General features: G+C 33.0%; 2 protein-coding genes and 1 pseudogene across 4 annotated transcripts; 1 reads left to right on the forward strand and 2 right to left on the reverse strand.

Moving 5' to 3' along the window:
- Positions 1-1,452: 1,452 nt before the first annotated feature.
- LOC128168512 (monocarboxylate transporter 2-like) lies at positions 1,453-4,007 on the reverse strand (annotated as a pseudogene).
- A 4,906-nt stretch (positions 4,008-8,913) lies between these two features.
- Positions 8,914-16,958, reverse strand: LOC128168522 (monocarboxylate transporter 5-like). Of its 3 annotated transcripts, none has more exons than XM_052834737.1 (6): positions 16,686-16,958; positions 14,086-14,153; positions 13,689-13,832; positions 12,433-12,579; positions 11,283-12,317; positions 8,914-9,671 (listed from the first exon to the last, which is right to left on the reverse strand). In XM_052834737.1, the coding sequence occupies exons 2-6, from the start codon at positions 14,150-14,152 to the stop codon at positions 9,505-9,507; spliced, it is 1,560 nt and encodes a 519-aa protein (XP_052690697.1). In that variant the 5' UTR covers position 14,153; positions 16,686-16,958; the 3' UTR covers positions 8,914-9,504. The 3 variants fall into 3 exon arrangements, with proteins under 3 accessions (XP_052690697.1, XP_052690696.1, XP_052690695.1); XM_052834736.1 differs by having other exon boundaries at positions 16,680-16,958; XM_052834735.1 differs by lacking the exon at positions 16,686-16,958 and having other exon boundaries at positions 14,086-14,185.
- Positions 16,959-19,197: 2,239 nt separating this feature from the next.
- Positions 19,198-20,616, forward strand: LOC128168500 (uncharacterized). The gene is made up of 2 exons (XM_052834708.1): positions 19,198-19,304; positions 20,369-20,616. Exons 1-2 carry the CDS (start codon positions 19,205-19,207, stop codon positions 20,614-20,616), a joined length of 348 nt encoding a protein of 115 aa, XP_052690668.1. The 5' UTR covers positions 19,198-19,204.
- Positions 20,617-22,604: the final 1,988 nt, after the last annotated feature.

Below are 22,604 nucleotides of genomic sequence, written 5' to 3' on the forward strand. Positions count from 1 at the left end.
GATCTGTGTACAAACATAGAATTGTGAGCATTGTGAGAATCTATGTATTTTGCTTATAATTCGAAGCTTAACACTCAAATATGGTGAGTAAATAGAAATTGTAAACAATTAAACACAAGAAACATGCACTACATGTATAACAAATAAAGAACACAATTTATTTTTTTCGAAATGAATCATATATATACATGTATATACCTACATATTTCCGTCAGCGATATCAAACTCTATTGAAACTGAATAAACTCGAGAAAATGCCGAGCTATTGCATTAATCTTCCATTACGCAAAAGATAATGCCGAATTACCGATAGAATGAATACATCAGATTTTGCTTAATTTGCGCAGGAAAACAGTTAACTGTTTGATTTACCGAAGTCTCTGTTTGATTTGATACGTAAAAATCACGAAATACAGACGACAGTTTCCAGGTTACAAAGCATAGATAATGAAAACGAAACGAAAATCAGAACAAGCTAACACCAACGTCATGTGTGAAAACTGTCAACGCATTGAAATATTTAGCCTCAATTTACTTCACAAAATCGGCACCAATATATTTTGCATGTTTCAAAATTTCCCTTCATACGCGAACTGTTGCACAACAAGCAAATTCATCAAAGTCAGATCGACCCTTTTTCGTATAATGTCATGGCTGCTTTAAACAAAGAACCTCGTTTTAGAAGTATGGAATCATTTTACCGGATGCCGAACCCGAAGCTATTAAACTGATTAAAACACGCCTTTCCTTTATTATTATTTTCGTAATAACTCAGATTTGACACAAAATTACCCCTTAATTTTTGCAATTTATATTTTCCTTCCCATAAGGATAATTTATGCTAAACTACGTTGAATTTGCCTCGGTAGTTCTTGAGAAGAAGATTTTTAAAAATGCACCCCCCTTTTTCTACAGTTTCAAGGTTTTCTCCGCTTCAAATACAGATCGGACTTTTATTTCTGCAATTTATATTCGCCCTCCCATAAGGATGCTTTGTGCCAAATTTGGTTGAAATTGGATAAGCGGTTTTAGAGAAGAAGTTCAAAATGTAAAAAGTTTACAGACGGACAGACGGACGGACGGACAGACGGACGGACAGACGGACGACGGACAAAATGTGATCAGAATAGCTCACTTGAGCTTTCAGCTCAGGTGAGCTAAAAAACCGGATGTGTCACGTGGAAAGCGCCACCTCTTCTGACGGTCGAGTTACATTCTTCATTTTGTCCTGACGTTTTCTGACACACGGTTCCATCAGTAAAGTCAGCCCAGACAGAATCAGACACGCCCCCATGAAGTAAAAGGACGGCATATAGGAGAGGGATACGTCCAGGAGGTAACATTCAAGGTGAAACAAAAAGGAGAATGATTGTAAGCATTTAAGAAACAATTTATTTGCATTAAAAAAATCCAGGAATTATAGAATTATAAGCCAGGAGGACGTGCAGACAATAAATGGACGTTAGGTTATAAGAAAGACAAAAGAAAACATATAAAGTCACTGGATACTTTTAATTGCAGTATGGAAATACGTGTAGGAGATCTATAGTGAGAGTAAATATTTTCAAATTAAAAACAAATGTTTCATTTTCAATTTTTCTTGCACACAAAAAACCTTAAATCACATTAATTTTGATTAATTTTACTATTACCTAATGATGGAGCTCCCGTTCCCAAGGTTACACCTTGTCCCAGTATTAGAATTGCGATGGCCGTTCGGAAGTTCTCCTTACCAACAAAATCTACGATAACACTCGGCGTCATAGAAAAAATGGCACTAGAAAAGAGACAAAACACGACTGCTAAGACAACGAAGCTCCAGAAGGGTCCATAAAACGAGCAAAGCGCCAAGGTGGTGCCAGTCACAAGCTGGCAGATAGCAACAATCATATAGTTCTTAACCAGGTGCTGATTGGCTATAATTCCACAAAGACATCGACCAATGAAATCGCACATGTTGGTTACAGATATCAAAATGGATATTTGGTGTGTAGTAATTTCATGGTCACGAGCAAATGGGGATATAAAAATGAGACCATACGCAGATCCTATACTTCCCAATAAGTAAACAAAGAGATACAACTTCAGAAATGGCTTTTAAAGGAGTCAGATATCAATAATGTTTTCATTATTTGATTTAACTTCCTCTAGTTGTGTTTGAGAAAGGCTAAATACAGCATTTGTACTTCCTAGATTCTGCATACTTTGAGAGAGACCAAGGCCATTTCGTTCTCTAACAGCATTCAGCCGATCTGGCATACTAACCCATGTTGCTTCCTTTTCAGTAAATGTTGATACACCATTTCCAGGTAACATTCCTTCACTCAGAGATGAGGAGCGCTTTTTGCCCGTTGGAACTGGAGAATACTTGTAAGTTTCAACGATTTGAACAACATTGCTTTCGGATAAAGAACAGAAAAAAAGGTGGCGGTTTCAGCAGTCCTGCTAGAGCCACCACATTGAGCATGAGTCCTGACACGATAAGCATGGTACCACGAAGACCGTAGACATCCAAAAAATAGCGATATAAAGGGGGCAAGACGAGTCCCCCAAAACTTACAGATGATACCAAAACAGAGTTCGCCAGCTCCCGCCTCCTGTCAAAGTATTGGACAAGCAGATAAAATGTTGGACCGTCGATAGTAGCGAATCCAATTCCTGGAATGAACAACACATTTTGGACTTAAACTGACGTTTAAAAAGTCAACAGCTTAAGCGACCACCAAACGTTTGGATAAAGTTTCTTAAACAAGCCTTAATTAGTATATTTTTAATGGAATGATATTTATTAATAATTATAGCATATGTGCGACTTAAATATGTTAGGAAAAATTGCATGATTTTGGAGGGGGGGGGGTAAATTTCAAAATATTTGTGCAATCCAAGAAAACAGGTGTCCCTGTCGTATTAGAATTCCGGCCTGTATAATCTGAAGAGTTAATTTAGTTTATGAATTATGCTCACCGTACAGCACTCCATGTGTGAAAATAAGGATTTCGATTCTTTCAGCAAAGAATCCGATAAATTAAGCAATGGATCTGAGGAATCCTCCGACGATGAACATCTGACGGACAGACAGGCGGTGGAGTCCCAGTGTGAGGATAGGGAGGGCTGTAATATGGAAAAGGCTCCCTATATATTACATGGATTTGGAAATGTTCTTTAACATTTTTATAAAGGTCACACATTAATCGATTAGGCTGTAATATGAGATGTGCATTGTCTGTAGCTACTAGTGACCGTAGAGAATTTATTTTTTAAAACTCTTCCTTCTGCAAGACTAGGTCAATTTTTACCAAATGTATCTGATGATTGACATTAGCTTAACATCTTTATTTTAAAGAGTCATTCTTCATGCATGGAGACAGAAAAAGGACATTTTGGAAACTCAATCGCTTTTCTTTATTTTGTATTCCAGTTATAACAAAAACAATCTTACTACCGGAACAATGTTTTTAAACAAACCTTTCTTTGCAACGACTGACTTACAAGCGATGCTGTTGACGATCTGTACAATGCCCGGTATGATGGAGGTTGTGGAGGTCTCAGACTCATGTAGGAAACATGATTATAACAGCATGTTGTAGTTTTATAACAGTATCTTCGAGTTAACTTACTATGACATTACGACAATAAAGGTTATGCATTTCATTATCATCAGATTGACTATTTATGGTACCGACGTATAGTTGTAGGTTACATGAATATAACAGCATATTGTAGTTTTATAACAGAATCTTCGAGATGACTTACTATGACATAACGATGATGAAGGTAGATTTCATTATCATTAGATTGACTATTTCTGGTACTGACGTATGTCATTAGGATCAGGCTGGATCCTGGCTCAATATATCAATGAATATTGTATTTATCATGATCAACACAGTACATAATGCACAGGAGCAAAAGAGATAAATCAGTTATGTCAATCACTTACCCACAAGATTCAGCCATGCCCATCCTTTGTCAACAAAATAGCTGGAGGAAGCCGGAGTTCTTTTCATTCTGAACAGGATCAGAGAATAATTATTATAAAGATATGAAATTCCTTTTATACAACTTAATTCAAACATAACCATGCTACATCAATGATTCAAATCGTTTAACTTTTTAAGATATAAATTGTGAATAACATACATGTATTTATGAATGGGCTTTTATATATTTCAATAAGGCTTTAGGTGTGGGAGTTCAATATTACACAATTAAAAGAGTGTGCAATGCTTCAGACATGACAACATATTGTCTTGCTGTTTGCATTTGATTATCACTATCTCAAGTTAAAATACTGATTTTTAAAGGGTAACTTAGTTACTTGCCGTTTATTAATTAAATTATTAATTATTGCCTTTTAGCAACGAATTATTTCCATTGTTATCAATTTTCGTCTAGTATTTGTCTTATTGATATGCATTTTTGCTTGTAATGAAACCGATAGAGACTTTTTGCCTATTGATAGTATCAAATTATGCAGTTTTTATCGAGGAGTTCGTGGATATTTGTAATAATAATTAGTATTTAAAAACCTTTCCATATTCTTTGCTTAGTTATAACCTTATTTTTATGCATTTTTCTAAAATTTTCAGAGTAATGCTTTAACCCTTAATAGCAATCTATTTGTTGCTCCTTTTCTGTAGAACTGTGTTCTGTTGACCACTTTAGCATTTATACTGCCAAATTGATTGTCATTTTTTCAAGTCTTAGTCTATATCCAATTCTACTTTTTGCCTAGATATTGTCTTTTTGTATACATGTATATCTTTCTTTATTGTTGTTGTTAAGGGATTTTCTAAGGAAACAGTTTATTCTCTATCCCAAGATTTGGTTGATCTTTAAGAATAGACAACAACAACAACTGACGGACTGTAAACAATAAAGGAACAAATTAATTATCCAGGAATATTCCTTGGTTTCCACCAAGTTATAGTCATTTTTGCACACATTATGCTTATCTATTATCCTCTAATCATGCGCCAAATAATTATTTAAAGAGTGTCTATATTTTGGTTTGTAATATGTGCAGTAATATTCATGAAAACATGACAATAATAAACCGTGAACCATGCATCTCAAAAATAATATTGAAAATGTAATACATTTACTTTTATATTGTAAATTTGATAAAACAATATAGATCCATTGGAGCTGCTCAGCATTACATCTTGATATACATTTGAATCATGTTGTATTAGGGTTTCATTTTTGAACATAAAAAAATTAAAATGAATTTTGTCTTGGTAGCATATAGGATTTGTTTTTCAAAAAGATTTTAAAAATGAAACACATCATATAGTGGTTTCTTACATAAAAAAAATGTCATACATGACAATATTGATGTATTCTTAAGATTACCAAATACATTTGTATTTAAGAATTGCTTATGTTGGTGTCAAGTCTCAATATAGATATTTTTTGTCCTTTTGATAATCTCACTTTCAAGCAATGCTCGTAATACATTTAGATGAAGAAAAAGAAAATGCAAAGAGTATTGAAAACCCCCCCCCCCCCTCCCCAAAAAAAGTTTCGATTTGAATTATATTATCCTTAAGAGCAGTGTTTTTGCAAATCGTAGAATGAGACTGCTATAGGAGTGGACCCAAAGATAGAAGTTCTTATCTGTATTGCTGCTTACGCAATGTCCACGTTGATAGAATGGTGCTATTTAAAGCTCTGGGGTTCAAGTTATTTTTGTTTTTCATATGAAAACATACCTTAGTCAAAAGTTACTCTTAGTTTTGTCATTTCTAATATATTTGTCGCAGTAGAGTGAAAGTCATCAGCCTTCAAATAAGACACATTGCATTTATATTTGCAAATGGTTTCCCTTATTTAACACTAAATGAGCAAGTTGTTTTTATTCCTGCATAACAGCAGGCTGGGTCAAGAGATCACAAGAGCGCATGAATAATTTGGGTCGCTACTTTTTTGGGGGTTGATTTTAATAAACTCTCCTATGCAGTTACTCTGGCAAACCGAAAGTGAAATTGTGTTTGGACCTCAGCACAAATCATCACCGCTGACAAGACTTAGTTCTCGGAAATAATCGATAAATTCGCTGTAATGAATTATGAAGCATTGTTTTTCAAGGAAACTTATTTATTGATACCTTGAAAATAGTCAGATTTTAAATGGTAGGAAACAATTTAGACATTTTTTGTAGTGGTACATATATGTATTCCTACGCTAGAGTTTACTATAGTATCGTTCAACCAGACGATCGGTGGTTTCCGTAAATCTTCGACAAGCAGAGAAGTTCTCTTGCTTGTTGGAGATTAACGGAGACAGCCAAGCGTCTGGTTGAACGAAGCTAGAGATCAATATTGCTTGGATCCATACAATTTTTCACATTACTGATACGTACGTTGATGGAATTAATAGTATCTTTAAATATTACACGACATGATTCAAATGGGGTTTTCTCGAAATCCTTTCCGAAAGAGTCCGAGTATTCATATTATAAAAAATGTGCGTTAATCAAATACATATAAGAAACCACTTGCTGTGCAAAATAACATTATCATTGATTCTAAAATAAATTAAAATCGATAAAATCAACTCCCGTCAGTACTTCAGTACTTTGATTTCAGTATGCAAGCGCAAAAACACCAAAAGATTATAATGATATCACAAATATTTAGCGGCATAAATAATAGGTTCCGATAAAATATTTCAATTTTTTCAAACATAATTTTTTTCACTTTTTTTTCACAAAAAATACATCACTTACGAGGACAGACGATCATGGCTTATGTAAGCCTTCTGTCTTACGGATCCTATTGAGGGTCAGCTCAAACTTAGTGATGACAAGTCAAGTATTTCTTTCTCAAGCAGTTTTATTAAGCGTGATCGTATAGTTACAATTACATCAGCTAATAGCAGCCCAAATCAAGAGTCTCAGAATCTCTATAAGCGGAATCTATCTATAAGCGGAATCTCTCTATCTAAATCTCTTCAACATCATTTTACATGGGTATGTATAACATTTTACTTATGATGGACAGTTCTGACTAGTTCGGCCCATTTACGACGATCATGAGTGAACATTTAGTGTTCAAAATTAAGATTAATATTTTATTTCTAAATAAAGTAACAAAACCGTCAAAACTGCCAATCAAAGAGTCTGGATGCAGGATTTGAGTCTCTGAGGCCTGGGTCTCGGAGTCCCCCACCTAGTATGAGGCATCACTTACTCATAATACGTTCATTCATACATGGCATAAAAGGTTACAAAGGTTAATATATAGAATACACAATACATGAGTCAATATAGAGTACTAGAGCTATCGTTGCAGACACAGAATCGCCAAATATGACACTTGTTTTTAAACTCTCAATTTGGATATTATTATGCCCTTATTATTCGCCTGGTTTTATAACATCATTTAGGAATACTACGCAGTGCTACAAGATTCCCAGAGTTCATTCTATTAATTATCAATAACACCATTCACTGCGCAGTACCTAGATACACTTAAATATCATAGTGACCATTATTTAATACTAGCAATTCAAGGTCATAGCATGGCTATCTGTTTACACTTATGATTCACGTAAGACCATTCTTACGGTTTGACATCGTTACTAAGCGTCACTTGAAATTCTACATTTACAATTTGTGAGCGTACCAAACACAGTAGAAGTTCATGCAATGCTATATTTGCAGATTCTGATCAAATTCGAAAAGGCAATATTTAATAAACCGACCCTTCTGTATCCTCTCACAATGCATGAATACAATATCGAATTGAGCACTTTCTGCTTCCATGTTCGGCTAGCCCCGTAAACAATCTAAAAAGCTAATCTATGAAATTTACAAGGAAAACCATTATGCTTTTGAACTTCATTTACCTGTCTGATATAAATTTCTTCTAAAAATTTCTCTTCTATCCTCTCTGTGACCAACCAGAATTCATATCTCGATTTACATTAAAAAATGATACCGTTTTCCTTTACACGAATCGACTGAGTACTGCATGAGACTATCAAATATACAAAAATACTAATTACGAAATACTTTTTATTGACATGCATTCCTCTGATATACCGTTATATTTGTTTCAAAAATGTTGGTGCACATTCCCTCAAAAAAGTTCCAATGTCACCTTATCCTCAAGATGATTTTACACGACATTACTTTAAGCGATATGGTGTCACTTTACTTGGAAATCGTTTACGACACCTTGTTTTATCCTAATTAAAAAGATGTATTACCTCTATTACTTTAAAATATTTCGAGAACACTTTTTGGAGAATTAGTTCCTACCATCAATATCAGCACTTATATTTTGTTCCAAGTCAAGAATTTCATTATAAACTATACCAGGATGCATAAATGGTTATACATAGTCACAAAATATAGTTGTTTATCTTGAGAAATGTTTTAATTGTCCTCCATATACATGCATATAACCATAATTATATATCATGAGTTTCGGTTCTGCAGATCAATGATTTCAAAAACATCCAACTTTTTCCTCTTTTCCTTTAGACGAAAGATTCATTTTTTGTCAAGATTGATTGAATTAACTCCTTTTGATTTTTTTAAATAGATGAAGTCAAACTGTGAAATAGAACAGATGTCACAATTCACGTTAACAGTCCATGATCGGGGCTCATTTTCATATTATAAGTATATGTATAACATAGAAAAGGAACAGTGTTTAACTCTAGAGAGAGTCCTAGGAATCCCCTGCCCTATTGACCGTTCACCCTCACTTGCTTTGAAAGGGTTTCGACTACTAATATAACACAATGCAAAGAAATTGAGCGTTTAGCAAAATATTGTTGCGTATTTGATATCAAAGAACTATATATGATATAAGTCAAATTTGGCCCCCATAATTAGCTTTTTTTTAAATGATTCAGGTACATTAATTTGTTGTGTTAATTTATAAAAGAGTTGACATGAAATATGTTTTTCACCTATTTATTTGATTTATATGCACTCACTGGCAGTATATGACGTCAGAAGTGACACTATTTCTATAATTCAATCAAAATCAATCATAAATTGACATTTTTCTAATCTTTTTTCGAATGGGAAATATAAAGCGACTCTTTGAACAAGAACGAACTTTTTGTCACTTATAAGTAATGGAGAAATACATCTTTGGTGAAAATATTTTGTTTGTTCAAGCAATCGCTCAATGTTTCCTTAAAGAAATCTGCTTCAAAACAAGCTAAAAAATTTTATGCTAAAAATGAGAAAATGGCGGGAAAAGGTAAACTTTATGATATCATATTTAAATCAAAATGAAAATTATGAAAAAACTTTAGATGTATGTTTGTACAAATAAAACAAAGAATTACGATAACATGCCAATGTTCATTTTAGGGGGCCATTTTATGCTCAAACCATATATAGTCCTTTGCAAATGTATACTGGGACTTTGGTTCTTTAGTTTCTTAAGGTCAGGTTTGTATTTTTTATTCAGACATTCACATTTTTATCGTTTTTTCCCGTCGATATCGACAATTTTCAAATTTAAAATTCCTCATGAATTAAGTGGAAAGCGCCACCTCTTCTGACAGTCGAGCCTGACTCTCCATTTTGTCCTGACGTTTTCTGACACACGGTTCCATCAGTAGGGTCAGCCCAGACAGAATCAGACATGCCCCCATGAAGTAAAAGGACGGCATATAGGAGAGGGATACGTCCCGGAGGTAACCTTCAAAGTACAAGAACACTTCCTACTTACTAGCTGACAAAAGTAGAAATCACATTTGTTGACCAATATGTCTCATCAAATAACAAGAGGCCCATGGGCCACATCGCTTACCAGAACAACAGTTCCTTGTAACATTTTATTTCGTTGCATATGCTATTTCTATTTTAAACTTGAAACCCCTTTCTGAGGCCCCAATATTGGTCCGTGGATTATGGTTGGCTTTAACAATTTCGAATCTACGCTATCTTTGGATGCTTGCATAGTAATCTCACAAACTGTAGCTTTTCTAGTTCTTGAATTTTTTTTCAAAAAACATTTCCCATAATATATATTCTTTTTTTAAACTTTGAAACCCTCTTGGGGCCCAGTATTAGTCTGGTGGACACAGCATCTACATTATTTAAGGATGCTGGCATAGTAATCTCACAAATTAAAGCATTGTATTTCTTGAGAATATTTTAAAACATTTTTTCTATATATGTTAAAACTTTGAACCCCATCTTTGACCCCAATTTTGTTAGTGGGCTACTATATTTTCATTATTTATACTTGCTTTTGGAAAAATATTGGTATTTCTGGTGTTGTGTTCTCGAGAAAAAGTTTTTAAAACATTTTTTCCTATGTATTTCTGTTAAACTTTGAATCCCACCTGGAACCCCAGTTTTGGTCCAAGGGTCCAATTTTTACAATATAAAATTTTAAATTTTTAAAAAAACTTTGGTGTAAATATTGGCATTTCTGGTTCAGTAGTTTTTTAAAAGGCAATTTTTGAACATTTTTCCTACCTTTTTTATGTTTTACTTTAAGCCCAATTTGGTCTTGAGAAGAAGATTTTCAAACATTTTTAAGCATGTAAAAACATAGTATTTCTATGTTAAGCTTTGAACTCCACCTGGGCCCCAGTTTTGGTCCGAGGTTCAAGACTTTTTATGGTTTAGAATCTTCACTATATGAACAAGCTTCGGTGTAAATATTGGCATTTCTTAAGCAGTGGTGTTTGGAGAAAAAAAATAAACATTTTACTACATATAATCTGTCTTAAACTTTGAACCATGACTGGGGCCCCAGTTTTGGTCCGAGGGTCAAGATTTTCATAATTCAAAATCTCCACTATATAAACAAGCGTTGGTGTATATAATGGCATTTCTAGTGCAGGTGTGTTTGAAAAAGAATTGTTTTTAAACATGTTTCCTACGTATTTTTTGTTAAGCTTTGAACCCCGCCTTGGGCTCCAGTTTTCGTCCGTGGTTATTGAGAAGAGAATACGATTTTTAAAAACACAAACCCTATCATAACTGTTTTGCAATAATTTCCCTTTTAAAATTGTTATTTTAACAATTCAAAATTCCCTTCCCAAAAGGATGCTTTGTACCAAGTTTGGTTACATTTGGCCCTGTGGTTTAAGAGAAGAAGTAAAAAATGTGAAAAGTTTACAGACGGACAGACGGACAACAGGTGATCAGAAAAGCCTTGGTTCAGGTGAGCTAAAAAGGTAAAGTGTTAAATTGATCTTTAATAGCTCAGCACTCTCCAAATCTAAGTGAAGTAAATTCTAGTCTTCTTCTTATCTAAATTTATTGAAGGAAAGTTTGAGAATACTTTTGTTTTCACCTAATAGTGGAGCTCCCGTTCCCATAGTTATTCCTTGTCCCAGGATAAGAATTCCAAAAGCTGTTCTAAAATTTTCTATTCCTACATAGTCCACTACAATACTTGGCGTCATAGAGAAAATGGCGCCGGCAAAAAGACCAAACATAACAGCTAGGACAATGAAGCTCCAGAAGGACCCATAAAAGGGGCAGAGCGCCAAGGTGGCACCAGTCACAAGCTGGCTAATAGCAACAATCGTTGAGTTCTTAACTATACGCTGATTGGCTATTACCCCACATAAACCTCGACCAATGAAATCACACATATTGGTAACAGATACCAATATTGAGACTTCTGTTGTAGTCATTCCATGGTCACGAGCAAACGGGGAAATATAAATATGACCATATGCAGATCCTATACTTCCAAATAAGTACACAAAAAGATACATCTGTAGCAATGGTTTTTTAAGGAGTGAGATATCTATAATTTTGTTTTTGACATCTTTTTGTGCTTGCGATTCATTTAAGTGGGATTGGGAAAGGCTGTAAACAGCATCTGTGCTTCCTAGACTCCGGAAACTCTGTGAGAAACGAGATCTGTGGTGTGTTTTAGTATCCAGTCGATGTGGCAAACTCCCCCATGTTTCATCCTTTTCAAAACTAGATGAGACGCCATTTCCAGGTGTCGGTCTTTCACTCAGAGATATTGAGCGCTTTTTGCCCGTCGATACTTGTGAATACTCGTGAGTGTCTTGGATTTGAACAATTGAATATTCCGGTTTGGATTTGCTGTTGCTGTTAGAGAACAGTTGAAAAAGAGATGGAGGCTTTAGAAGTCCTGCTAGAGCCACCACATTGAATATAACTCCTGAAAAGATGAGCATGGTACCACGAAGACCGTAAACGTCCAGAAGATAGCGAAATAAAGGAGGAACAACGAGTCCGCCAAAACCTGAGGATGCCACTAGAACAGAGTTAGCCAGCTCCCGCCGTCTGTTAAAGTATATACCGATCAGGTAGGCTGCCGGGCCGTGGATTGTAGCAAATCCAATTCCTGGAAAGAACAAAATGTAGTATAGTCTCAACAGGGAGGTAACAGGTCATCATAATGGAGAAAACTTGAAAAGTCCAAAGAGTAAAATGATTTAATTGAAAGATATAGTGCTCACCGTATATAACTCCATGGGTCACGATAAGGATTTCGATTCTGTCAGCAAAGAATCCGAGGAAATAAGCGATGGATCCGAGAATTCCTCCGACAATGATCATCTGACGGACAGACAGGTGATGGAGTCCAAATGTAAGGATCGGAAGGGCTGCAATATAAAGATAACTTCATATTTTGAAAATAGATTTTCACACCAACATTACATGAAAAGATGTTATAATGCGGCAAGCATGTAAAGAAAAACCTCCAATTTTCCTAAAGATTATTCGACATTATACTGACATTTTCCGGAATTTACACACAGAAATCTAAGCATTTTAAAAACATTTTTCGCCTTTTTTCAGGTAGGTAGATTCTGTTTGTTTAGGATTCATTAGGTTGTAATACAAGGTCGAAAATCAGACACACGTGTTACGTCTGAAACTATAAAGAATGCATGGGTTTTTCTAAATTCAATTTCTGAACACGACCCCAAATAAATTAAATGAAAGTTTGCAAAATTTGGCAATGTTTTTTAATAAATAATGTATGTTTAAAACATCGTGTAAATATCTATTTGCAGGGATAAACACTTCATTTTGCATAACATACATTTCAAATACACACGCTGTGTTAGTAAAGTAATGGCCAAAGTTGTTCATCAACTTCGGAACGCTCAGTAAAATAATAGTGTAATTCGACAGAGAGGTCGGTTAATAGGGAGAGTTTCTCTGTTGCTTCAGTATGCCACATAAAGGTATCCCAGTCAAGTCTTTTATCACTCAATTCTGGTGGGAAACATGTAGAAATGGAAAAAATTATATCTTATTTCAAAACTTCGTTGAAATCATGGTAGGTGCTTATCCTTAAAGCTAAACTATTGTTAAATATATTTATATATTTACTGTAGGTAATACATATGGTTACCGGGTAACAGTTACTGCGATACAAAGACGGCGTGTATGAGAAGCAAGGTGGAGAAAATATGTCTTAGCAGTCATGATTTAAAGACAGTAAATAAAGGAATTGACTGCAATGGAAAAGATAGTGGTGTAGAAACAGCTTTTGTCCGAATGACAATCACATTCATTGAAAAGTGTCAGTTATTTTTTAAAAATTGCTTTCACATGTTTTTGAATACCTTTTTGGAAAGCCAATAGTTCAAGTGAATAACTTGATCCAAAGACAACGTTGAATATACCATGAGTTACATTCAACAGTCTGGACCTATAACCAAAATCGTTCAAGAATTAACTTTTAGAATGACCGTTGACTTACAAGCGATGCTGTAGACAATCTGAAGAACGCCTGGTATGATTGAGGTTGTGGAGGCTTCAGACTTGTAGTAATCCTGAAAGGCCACGAAGAACAGGCCCGAGGTCTTGATGGTACCGACGTATATCATAAAGATCAGGCTGGACCCTGTGTTATAGAAAACATATAACAGCATGTTGTATTCTATAACAAAGCCACCAAGATATCTTACTACGACAATAAAGGTTATGAATTTAACATTACTCAGATTGACTATATGTATCATGCCGGATCCTGGCTCAATATATCATGTAATATTGTACTAATTATTATCAACACATGGTACATAATACAAAGGTTGAGAAAAGGCTTAATTATAGGTATGTAAATGATAACTGTAGGATCATAGAAGAGGACTTACCCGCGAGGATCACCCAGGCCCATCCTTTGTCCACGGGGTGGTTGCTGGAAGTCGGATTGCTCGTCATGCTGGTCAGGTGTAACATGAAAATAAATAAGTTCTATCCCTAGATACAGTATCATTGTTTTGCGATTTCAAACAAATACTTCTATCCTATTTTCTGATGAGTGTTCACACTCTTTGCATGCATATATACATGGTATCATTGGTACTCATCTTTTCTAGTTATTGTCTGATTTATGTACATACTTTGTCCAGCAATATTTTATTGTTATACATTCACTCTAGTATTCTTTGCCCAGTGATTTTCTTTCGGTTAATCTTTATTTGCCCAGTAATTGAATTATTGTTATGCGATCTTAACTGTTGAACATGATAATTTTGTAAGAACACATCCTGTAATAATTAATCTTATAATGTACATTTTTTTGTGCATGATAAGTGTAATATTTAATTAGATATAATGCATTTTAGATGGTATGATAAGTGTTACTAATTATGTAACATTGACCGTACTAAATTAGATAGCGTTTATTTTGGAAAGTGTATGATTAGTTTGATATGTTAAGACAGTGTAATCTTTGCCTTGTGTATGATAAGTATGATATTAAAGTAGAAAGTGAACAATTTGATAGTGTATGATAAGTTTGAAATTTACTTTTATAGTGTGCATTTTGTCTAGTGTATGATTAGAGTAAAATTTAATTACATAGTATGCATTTTGCCTATATTGCCTAATTAGATATTGATTATTTTGCCTAGTGTATGATAAGTGTAATATTCATTTATGTAGAGTATAATTAAAGTAACAATAATATTTTATCACATGTTTAGCTCAAAATACGGCAAATACCACTCATGTAGTACAATTTTGATTTTTACCCAAAACGACGTCAAAATAAAACATTACGTAGGTTTAAATATGCAGTAAAAATAATAATTCAAAAGTGTTGAGTTGTAAATGTGAAGCATGTAATGCTGTTTTAATTTTTTTCATAAATTGATACAAAGATTTTCGAAAATTAAATGTTTTTGTTTGTTAAACTTCAAGGAACTTTTAAGTTGTTGAAGCCTTGTAATAAATGTGTTATGCGACTCACAATTATAATTTTTAAAACATGTGATAAAAAGAATCCCTGGTATTTGCAATGATTTTTATTCAATTCGTTGCGTTTTCTATCCCCTCGCTAAGGCTAAGGGATAGAAAACACACAAATTGTTGGATAAAATTCATATGCCATCTCAAATCGTGAGGGATAATATATATATATATATATATATATATATATATATATATATATATAAATATATATATATATATATATATATATATATATATATATATATATATATATATTGAAACACAATAAAATCCACAGTGGTCGGCGAGTTATAGATAAAAATTAAATAAGAAAACACGAAAAACGTTCAATATAGCTTAAGCGCTTTCATTTTTCATTTCATATAGCTTCTGAAGATTTTAAAATGAAAGCGCTTAAGCTATATTGAACGTTTTTCGTGTTTTCTTATTTAATTTTTATATATATATATATATATATATATATATATATATATATATATATATATATATATATATATATATATATATATATATATATATATATATATATATAGTATAAATCCACACACGTAGTATTATATGAAAAAAATCACAACACCGAAATAAACTCAATTAGTTTCACAACACTGACATAAACTCGTCAGATTTTGCCTATTTATATTTCATTATTGTCATAACTTCTCTAAAGAGTGATTGGTTAGCTATATAGTTTATAAAACGACTAGCTAGTTATCTTATCACTTATCTTGGAATTTTTTTGCGTAGTAATGGTTCTATGAATACGTATACCTTGCCTACTTACTGTATAGTTGTCGACTGTTTAGTTTAAGAATTGGGGAGAGGTGTTTTTCTTAAATTGAAATGCTGTCTTTGAGAAATTATCGTCACCATATATTTGCCTAATTGTAGTTATATTGTCAAGCATTTTCCCCGTTTTTGTTTTCATGCTTGAAGATATATGGTTAGAGATTCTTTGCATATTCTTATGGAAATAAAAAAATATCCTTTTCTATTCTAAACCTAGAACTGTTTAATCTGTCTAGAGCATTTATGTCAAGCATTGTTTACATATTTTGTTCAGTACATCTGACGACCATTCTCTAGATAAGAGTCAACAATCGACGCTTCCTATAAGAGTGATTAATGTGTTCTGTGCATGTGTGCAGTAATGCTATTGTAATGTTTCTGAAATATGATCATATTTCAACCTCAAAAATGTGCATTTGCTTGTGTTAAGTACGAGTCTTCAAAAACAAATCTGAATGTTCATAAAAATAATCTGATTTCCTAGCAGCGCCAGCTTGTAGAAAATTTTAAAGGGATGGAGGGACAGTCAAGGTGTAATGTCATATTCAACAAAGAATTCGCGGTGGCAGATTGCAATCAGCTGTTGTCCTAAGACCTTTGTGAAGTGTGACCACGTGTTAGTGTTGGTCACGCAGATCAATAAATTAACCAGTCTGTGTGAACGGAATGTACATAGACAAAACATGGAGAATCTTCACAATCTTACCTGTACCTTTAGTTACATGGCATACTTCCTTGGTCAAGAACTGGTACCTGTCACAAACTACCGGTGTTCCTGGGCTGTCAGGTGCGTTTCCCTCCCGTGTGATAACTGTCCTGTTTACATGTGAAGATCAGCTGATCGTAATAAAGGTGGCGTCAAGAAATTCTTCCATCGTGAAGTTCTTAACAAACACTTCTAATTTACAAGACGATTTTTGTTGTATTTGATGAAGGAATCATTCTTTGAGTATTATGACGTGATCAAGACGATTGGGGTGATCAAATGCAATAAAACCTGAAGGCACATCAATGAAAGAATTGGTTAAGCCCTATTTTATTTGATCACCTGATAATGTTTAAAAAAATGATTCACTATTGCTTACTTTTATGTAATTTTCAGCAATTGTAGGATTAAATATATAATAGTCATTGATGAAATGTATAGGAATATACATTACAAAATCGCTTTGTAGTGTTATCAAAGACAATGGAAATGTAAATATTATGATATCTTGTTTTTGTTGAAATAACAGATTATCATTTAACAGGTGATAGAAATTTTATCTATAAGAATTCTATCGATATATTTTTGCGAAAATGAGTGACCAAACAGGTTAACTATAGTCTAAACGTATAGAAGCCTCAGAACATAAGTTCGTATATCTCAAACGACCGATGGAAAGGTACAGGGTACCATCAGTGTCGTACCTATGATAAATTTGTACTGTTCTATGAAAACACCATGTACCTTCCGACAAGTATGAGAGAAATGGTAAGATATGGTCACAGAAGAAAATAGTTCTTTTTCATAACATCTAGCGGAAAAAAGTATATCTTCAAAAATTTATTTATTTAAAACAAATATACGGTGTGAGATAATAATAAATGGCTTTTTGTGATTCGTGTAAAGGCAAACTAAGGAATAATATAATCGAGGACGAAGAAAATGGTCAAAGTAAGAAAATAAAGACATTGTTGAATTGCTCTCAATAAAAATGTTAGTACAAGATATTTTAATTTTAATGTACAAAGTTTTATAAATATATCTTAAACATTCTTATATTCTGTTTGAAATGCAAAATAAGGAAAAAATAAAGAGAGTTTCGATGGGAAGGTCAAGGTGAGAGGTTGTGACACAGTTGAATAGGCCTTACCTATACATATTCTCTTACCAATAACCTTCTGTTATAATCACTGTCTTTGTCTGTAATAACATTACGAATCAATTTTGAAGCCAATAGCCCCATAATTTCATAACGATGAGGTGCACAAATTGGCCGTGTCTTATAGCATAACCGAACTACTGTATTGGCTGCGCCGCTTACTAATACAAAGCATGTGCTACATGCAAAATTAGTGGTTTTAAATGTTGTTTTAAAGTGTAAAAATTGGAAATGATATAAATTTAAGTAATAAGGAATCATTCCTTGAATATTATAAGGTGATAATTTCGATCGGAGCGTGGTCAAATCTATCATCAAACTCAAAGAATTCCTCATTCCTAAATTAAAAATTATTGTTTTTAATGTATATGCCATCTAAGGGCCCTTGGAATAAATGAATATAACTTCGTAAAATATTATTCAGCGTGGACACAAAACATTAGGATAAAAGGTCTTACCTGTACTGCAGTGTTCCTGACAATAGAACGGTCCTGTTTAAAGTTCTCAGGTTCAAGGTATTTTTGTTTTTCGTATGAAAACATAATTTAGTCAAAAGTTGCTCTTAATTGTTTTCATTTCTATTATATTTGTCGCAGCTAAAGTGAAAGACACCAACCTTCACATTGTAAGAACTGTTCCAGAAGTCGCAATAAAGAACACTCTAGGATTGATCTGAATGCTATACACATTTGATAGCAATTTATTAACAAAATTTATAATTGAAGATGATTTCCCTAATATAACACTATTCGAGAAAGTTGTTTTTATTCCTGCATAAAACAGGCTGGGTCAGTAGGTCACAGGAGCGCATGGATAATCTGGGTCACTACTTTTTCATTTTTTGTTTTATTCATTATTTTTTTTTTTTCACAGAAAAAAACACATCAGTTACGAGGACAAAATATTTGTTTAAAAGGGTAACTTAATCTAGATACTAGAAATATGTGAACTCAATGGGCCCTTTTTATTTTTATATACATGAGTGAATTGTTTATCAGTAGGATTCAATGTTAATGTCGCTTTAATTGCATATAGTAATACTTTATATATACTTATAAAAATACCTGTCTTTGTTGCCACAAGGATCTATTTTATACTCCCTATACTGACTTAGGCTGTATCTTGTTTTTAACTTGCAAAATATAGAGTTCAAAATGGCATAAAAATATTATTTTCATGTTGAATATTTATTTGATGACTCTCTTGCATCAGAGTGCAGATAACAGAACAGGAAAATTAATGTTAAATAATAAAATTAATTAAATTGATATTGATATCAAACCATGATAACTTGTGGAACACGAGTCGTGCCTACGATTATCGTTTAATCGTATGCCCACGTAAAGTTGTGAGCATAGAAGAGGAAATGTTTGTGTCATATTTATATTCCCTGGTGCCTCACTTTGCGACAAAGATGTATCCAGTATTTGTGTTTTTCGGAGTTTTAGCGATATCTCACGGATATGGTGAGCTAAATCAGTAATTTTTCTTCAGGTTTAACTAAATATCGCTGCAATTAAAGCCGGTTCAAGCTGTATATTTTTGGTAATGATTTGATATTTATAAATACTGGTGTGCCCATAATGATAAAAGAAAATGCAACTCTCATGCAACTAGTTCATGCATAATAGCATTTAAAAGCAAATACATCTGTTTTAGAAATTTATCGACGCATTGGAAATTTATTAAAAATTATATTTTTGGCGGGGGTGGGGAAGGGGTGGGAATATGATGCGTGTAAATAAAAGGGGTTAATGTTATATTAATGTTTTAACATAGGTCTCAAAACTCATACCACATGTTTGATAGAGAGTGTGCAAAAATAGAAAACTATAACAGACTGCTTTATTATGGATCATGCAACAGCCCTCTAAATACGATATCAAATACTAATATGCATTGGAATTAATAAAATGATTTTACTGTTATTTGGTTTTTTTTAAATATTAAGCTGTTATATCTGTCAACATAGGTTCAGGGTGAGATGTCAAACCATTAAAACGCCCACCCCCGAGAAGATAATTCCACAATATATTTTTTACGATATGTTCCCAAGAAAAACATATGTTGACATGACTATAAAGCATTTGATGATATGATTAAATCACATTCTTAAATCAATATGTCAAACTCAATATTATGTTACGTCGATAACGCAGATAGCTATTAAACTGGTAAAATTCAATAAGGTGATTTAAATTTTATAGAAATCAAGATACAGTTCAATTCATTTGCATATATTAGAGGTCACAATAATTCATATGATGACAATACAGTAAAAAGAGGGACAGTTAATGAGTTGCAATACACTTCCGCATGTTTTGGATTATGGTAACAATATTATATCCTGATAAATCTTCATGTTTAGAGAAATGAGAAATCTATTCACGATACAAATTCTCAACAAAGATAGGTGTTAACGGGTTTTTTTTTACATTGAAACATGCTTTAAAGTTTATTGATTTGAATTGTTATGTAGAAACGCAGTGACTATCGGTGCCTTTATCAATAAAATTTTTTTCTAAAACAGTTAATGTTGCCATAAACAAACCAACATTTCAACAATACCCTGTACTAGATGACGACAAATTTGACTCCAGTAACGCTGTGGACGGACGTAAATCTGACCTGAGCGAGGATGGAGGTCAATGTGCTGTATCAGCTCAAGAACAAACCGCCACCTTGTGGGTGAACCTGACCAGTATCCACAGCATCCATCACATCACGGTCTACTTCATGACGGACAATGATCCATGGGGTATAGTCACATTCACTTAAATGTTCAACATAAAATATATTAATGTTGTAACGGGACTGTTTTGTGCTTAGTCCGCTATATCACATGATCACTAAAGAATAAATTTTTTTTTTAGAATAATTATGTTCTTACTAAATAACGAACATGTATAGATATAACGTAACAAGTATGAAATAATAACAAATAAAATCCATAAGAGTGTGCAACTAACCATAATCAAAATCGTTTATAAAAATTTATCCTCAATTCCTAAAACGCATCTATACAATAAAGTGTAACTCTCATACAATCAAAAAAGGATATTCTCAATTACTTTTGGAATGACCTTTTTCAAGCCCTAACTAATTTACATTAAATATTGGTATTACCTCCTAACGAACCAAATGGTTTTGGAAAAGATTTAAATGTTGATTTAATTTTTATTAAACGAGGACTTGGCGATGAATTGATGGATGCGCAGGTAACTGAGAACAGCTCTCATAAAAAATTGTTAAATGTAAATATGTAACACAATGCTTTTTCTTAATCCTTACTTTACTCATTTTTGATTTGTTTTCATTTTAATCCTATTTTATTTCTATTTTTTATCTTTATATGCAAATGCAGCGCGCAAATTTTGATACATTGAAAGGATGTTGAAATTTATTAGCATTTATAAAAATAACGTCTTAGTTGTAATATAGAAACAATGTTGACTATATAATATAATAACAAAAAAAATCTTTGATTTAAGTTGGAAGCGCCTATGTTCTTCAACCTTCATTGTAGTAATTATACTTACGTATACGTTTTAAAATCATCCTTTGTTAACTTCGAAATATGAGCGAAAAATTGATTCAAAATTTAAAATAATTTTAAGTAATTTTAATGTTTAGTCGATTGTCCAGTGCATTGTCTAAAAACGTAGAACTTACTAATAGGGCTAGAAAAGGTTGGTCCAAGTTTTTATTATCACTAAAACCAGACGGAAAAAAAAAATACTGTCATATTTGACGTGAACAACCCGAAGTCAAAATATATAAAGATCCCATCATATATGGTCTAGTGTAAGCACAGTGACTACAGAAAAGAATAAAAATAGTGTAAATAAGATTTGTTCTGCTCTATTCTTAAATCAAGTTGAACCTCGATCATTTTAAAGGGAGAAATGTGCATGAAATTTATAATTAATTGATCAAATTGTAATGTTTTAAGTAGGTTAATAATCCACTTCCTTTGATTTTTATGCATGCGTCCAATACAACAGACATCTACAAAAATAAATATATTATTAAAAACATAAAATGCAAAATAAGGAATGCCAAAAAAAAAAATCAAATTTTCCAACAAACAATTTATGTTTGTAAACAAACGTGTACTTAAGCGTCACTGCTTTGAATACATCGAGTTTACAGGTGAGTGTTTACATTTCTTTTGTTGTATTTTCAAAAGCATCATTAAAATACTAAAGAAGTAAACTAACAATAAATAAATAAATAGATATTCTAATAAGAAATGAAATTTGAAATTGAGTAAACATTATTTTATATTATTATATACCTTGGATTTCTCTTAATTTGAAAGATTTTTCTCTAAAATAATCCAAATTGCCAGGAAGTACAACTGCACGTTGTTGCGTTTGTGTTCGGAGATACCTGGTATGAATGAATGTTTTTAGTTTATACGTGGGTGAATTTTTACACCTTGGGTGTAAAGCATATATTGCTAGAATTATGTGCTCTGAATTAAGCACAACTTAAATTGTTTTCACGAAACCAGACGTTAGTGTGTTAGTGTTTGGAGATTGCTTTTTCAAGTGACTTAATTAGACGAAGGTTAAGCTTTGTTGAATTTCCAACCTCACCATCAAATTCCAGATCTGTCGAAAATCATTTGATAGTGACTTCTTCTTAACATTTTCTCCTGAGCGTGTTTCTCTTTCCCACCCGTTTTTTTATTCGGTCATTCTTTGTAAATTTCAACTTTCTTTATTGCGTAAATTCAATCGCCACGTGCTACCGAAAATCTT

Source organism: Crassostrea angulata, unplaced genomic scaffold, assembly GCF_025612915.1.
Source record: "Crassostrea angulata isolate pt1a10 unplaced genomic scaffold, ASM2561291v2 HiC_scaffold_1, whole genome shotgun sequence".
In the NCBI taxonomy this organism is placed as follows: domain Eukaryota; kingdom Metazoa; phylum Mollusca; class Bivalvia; order Ostreida; family Ostreidae; genus Magallana; species Magallana angulata.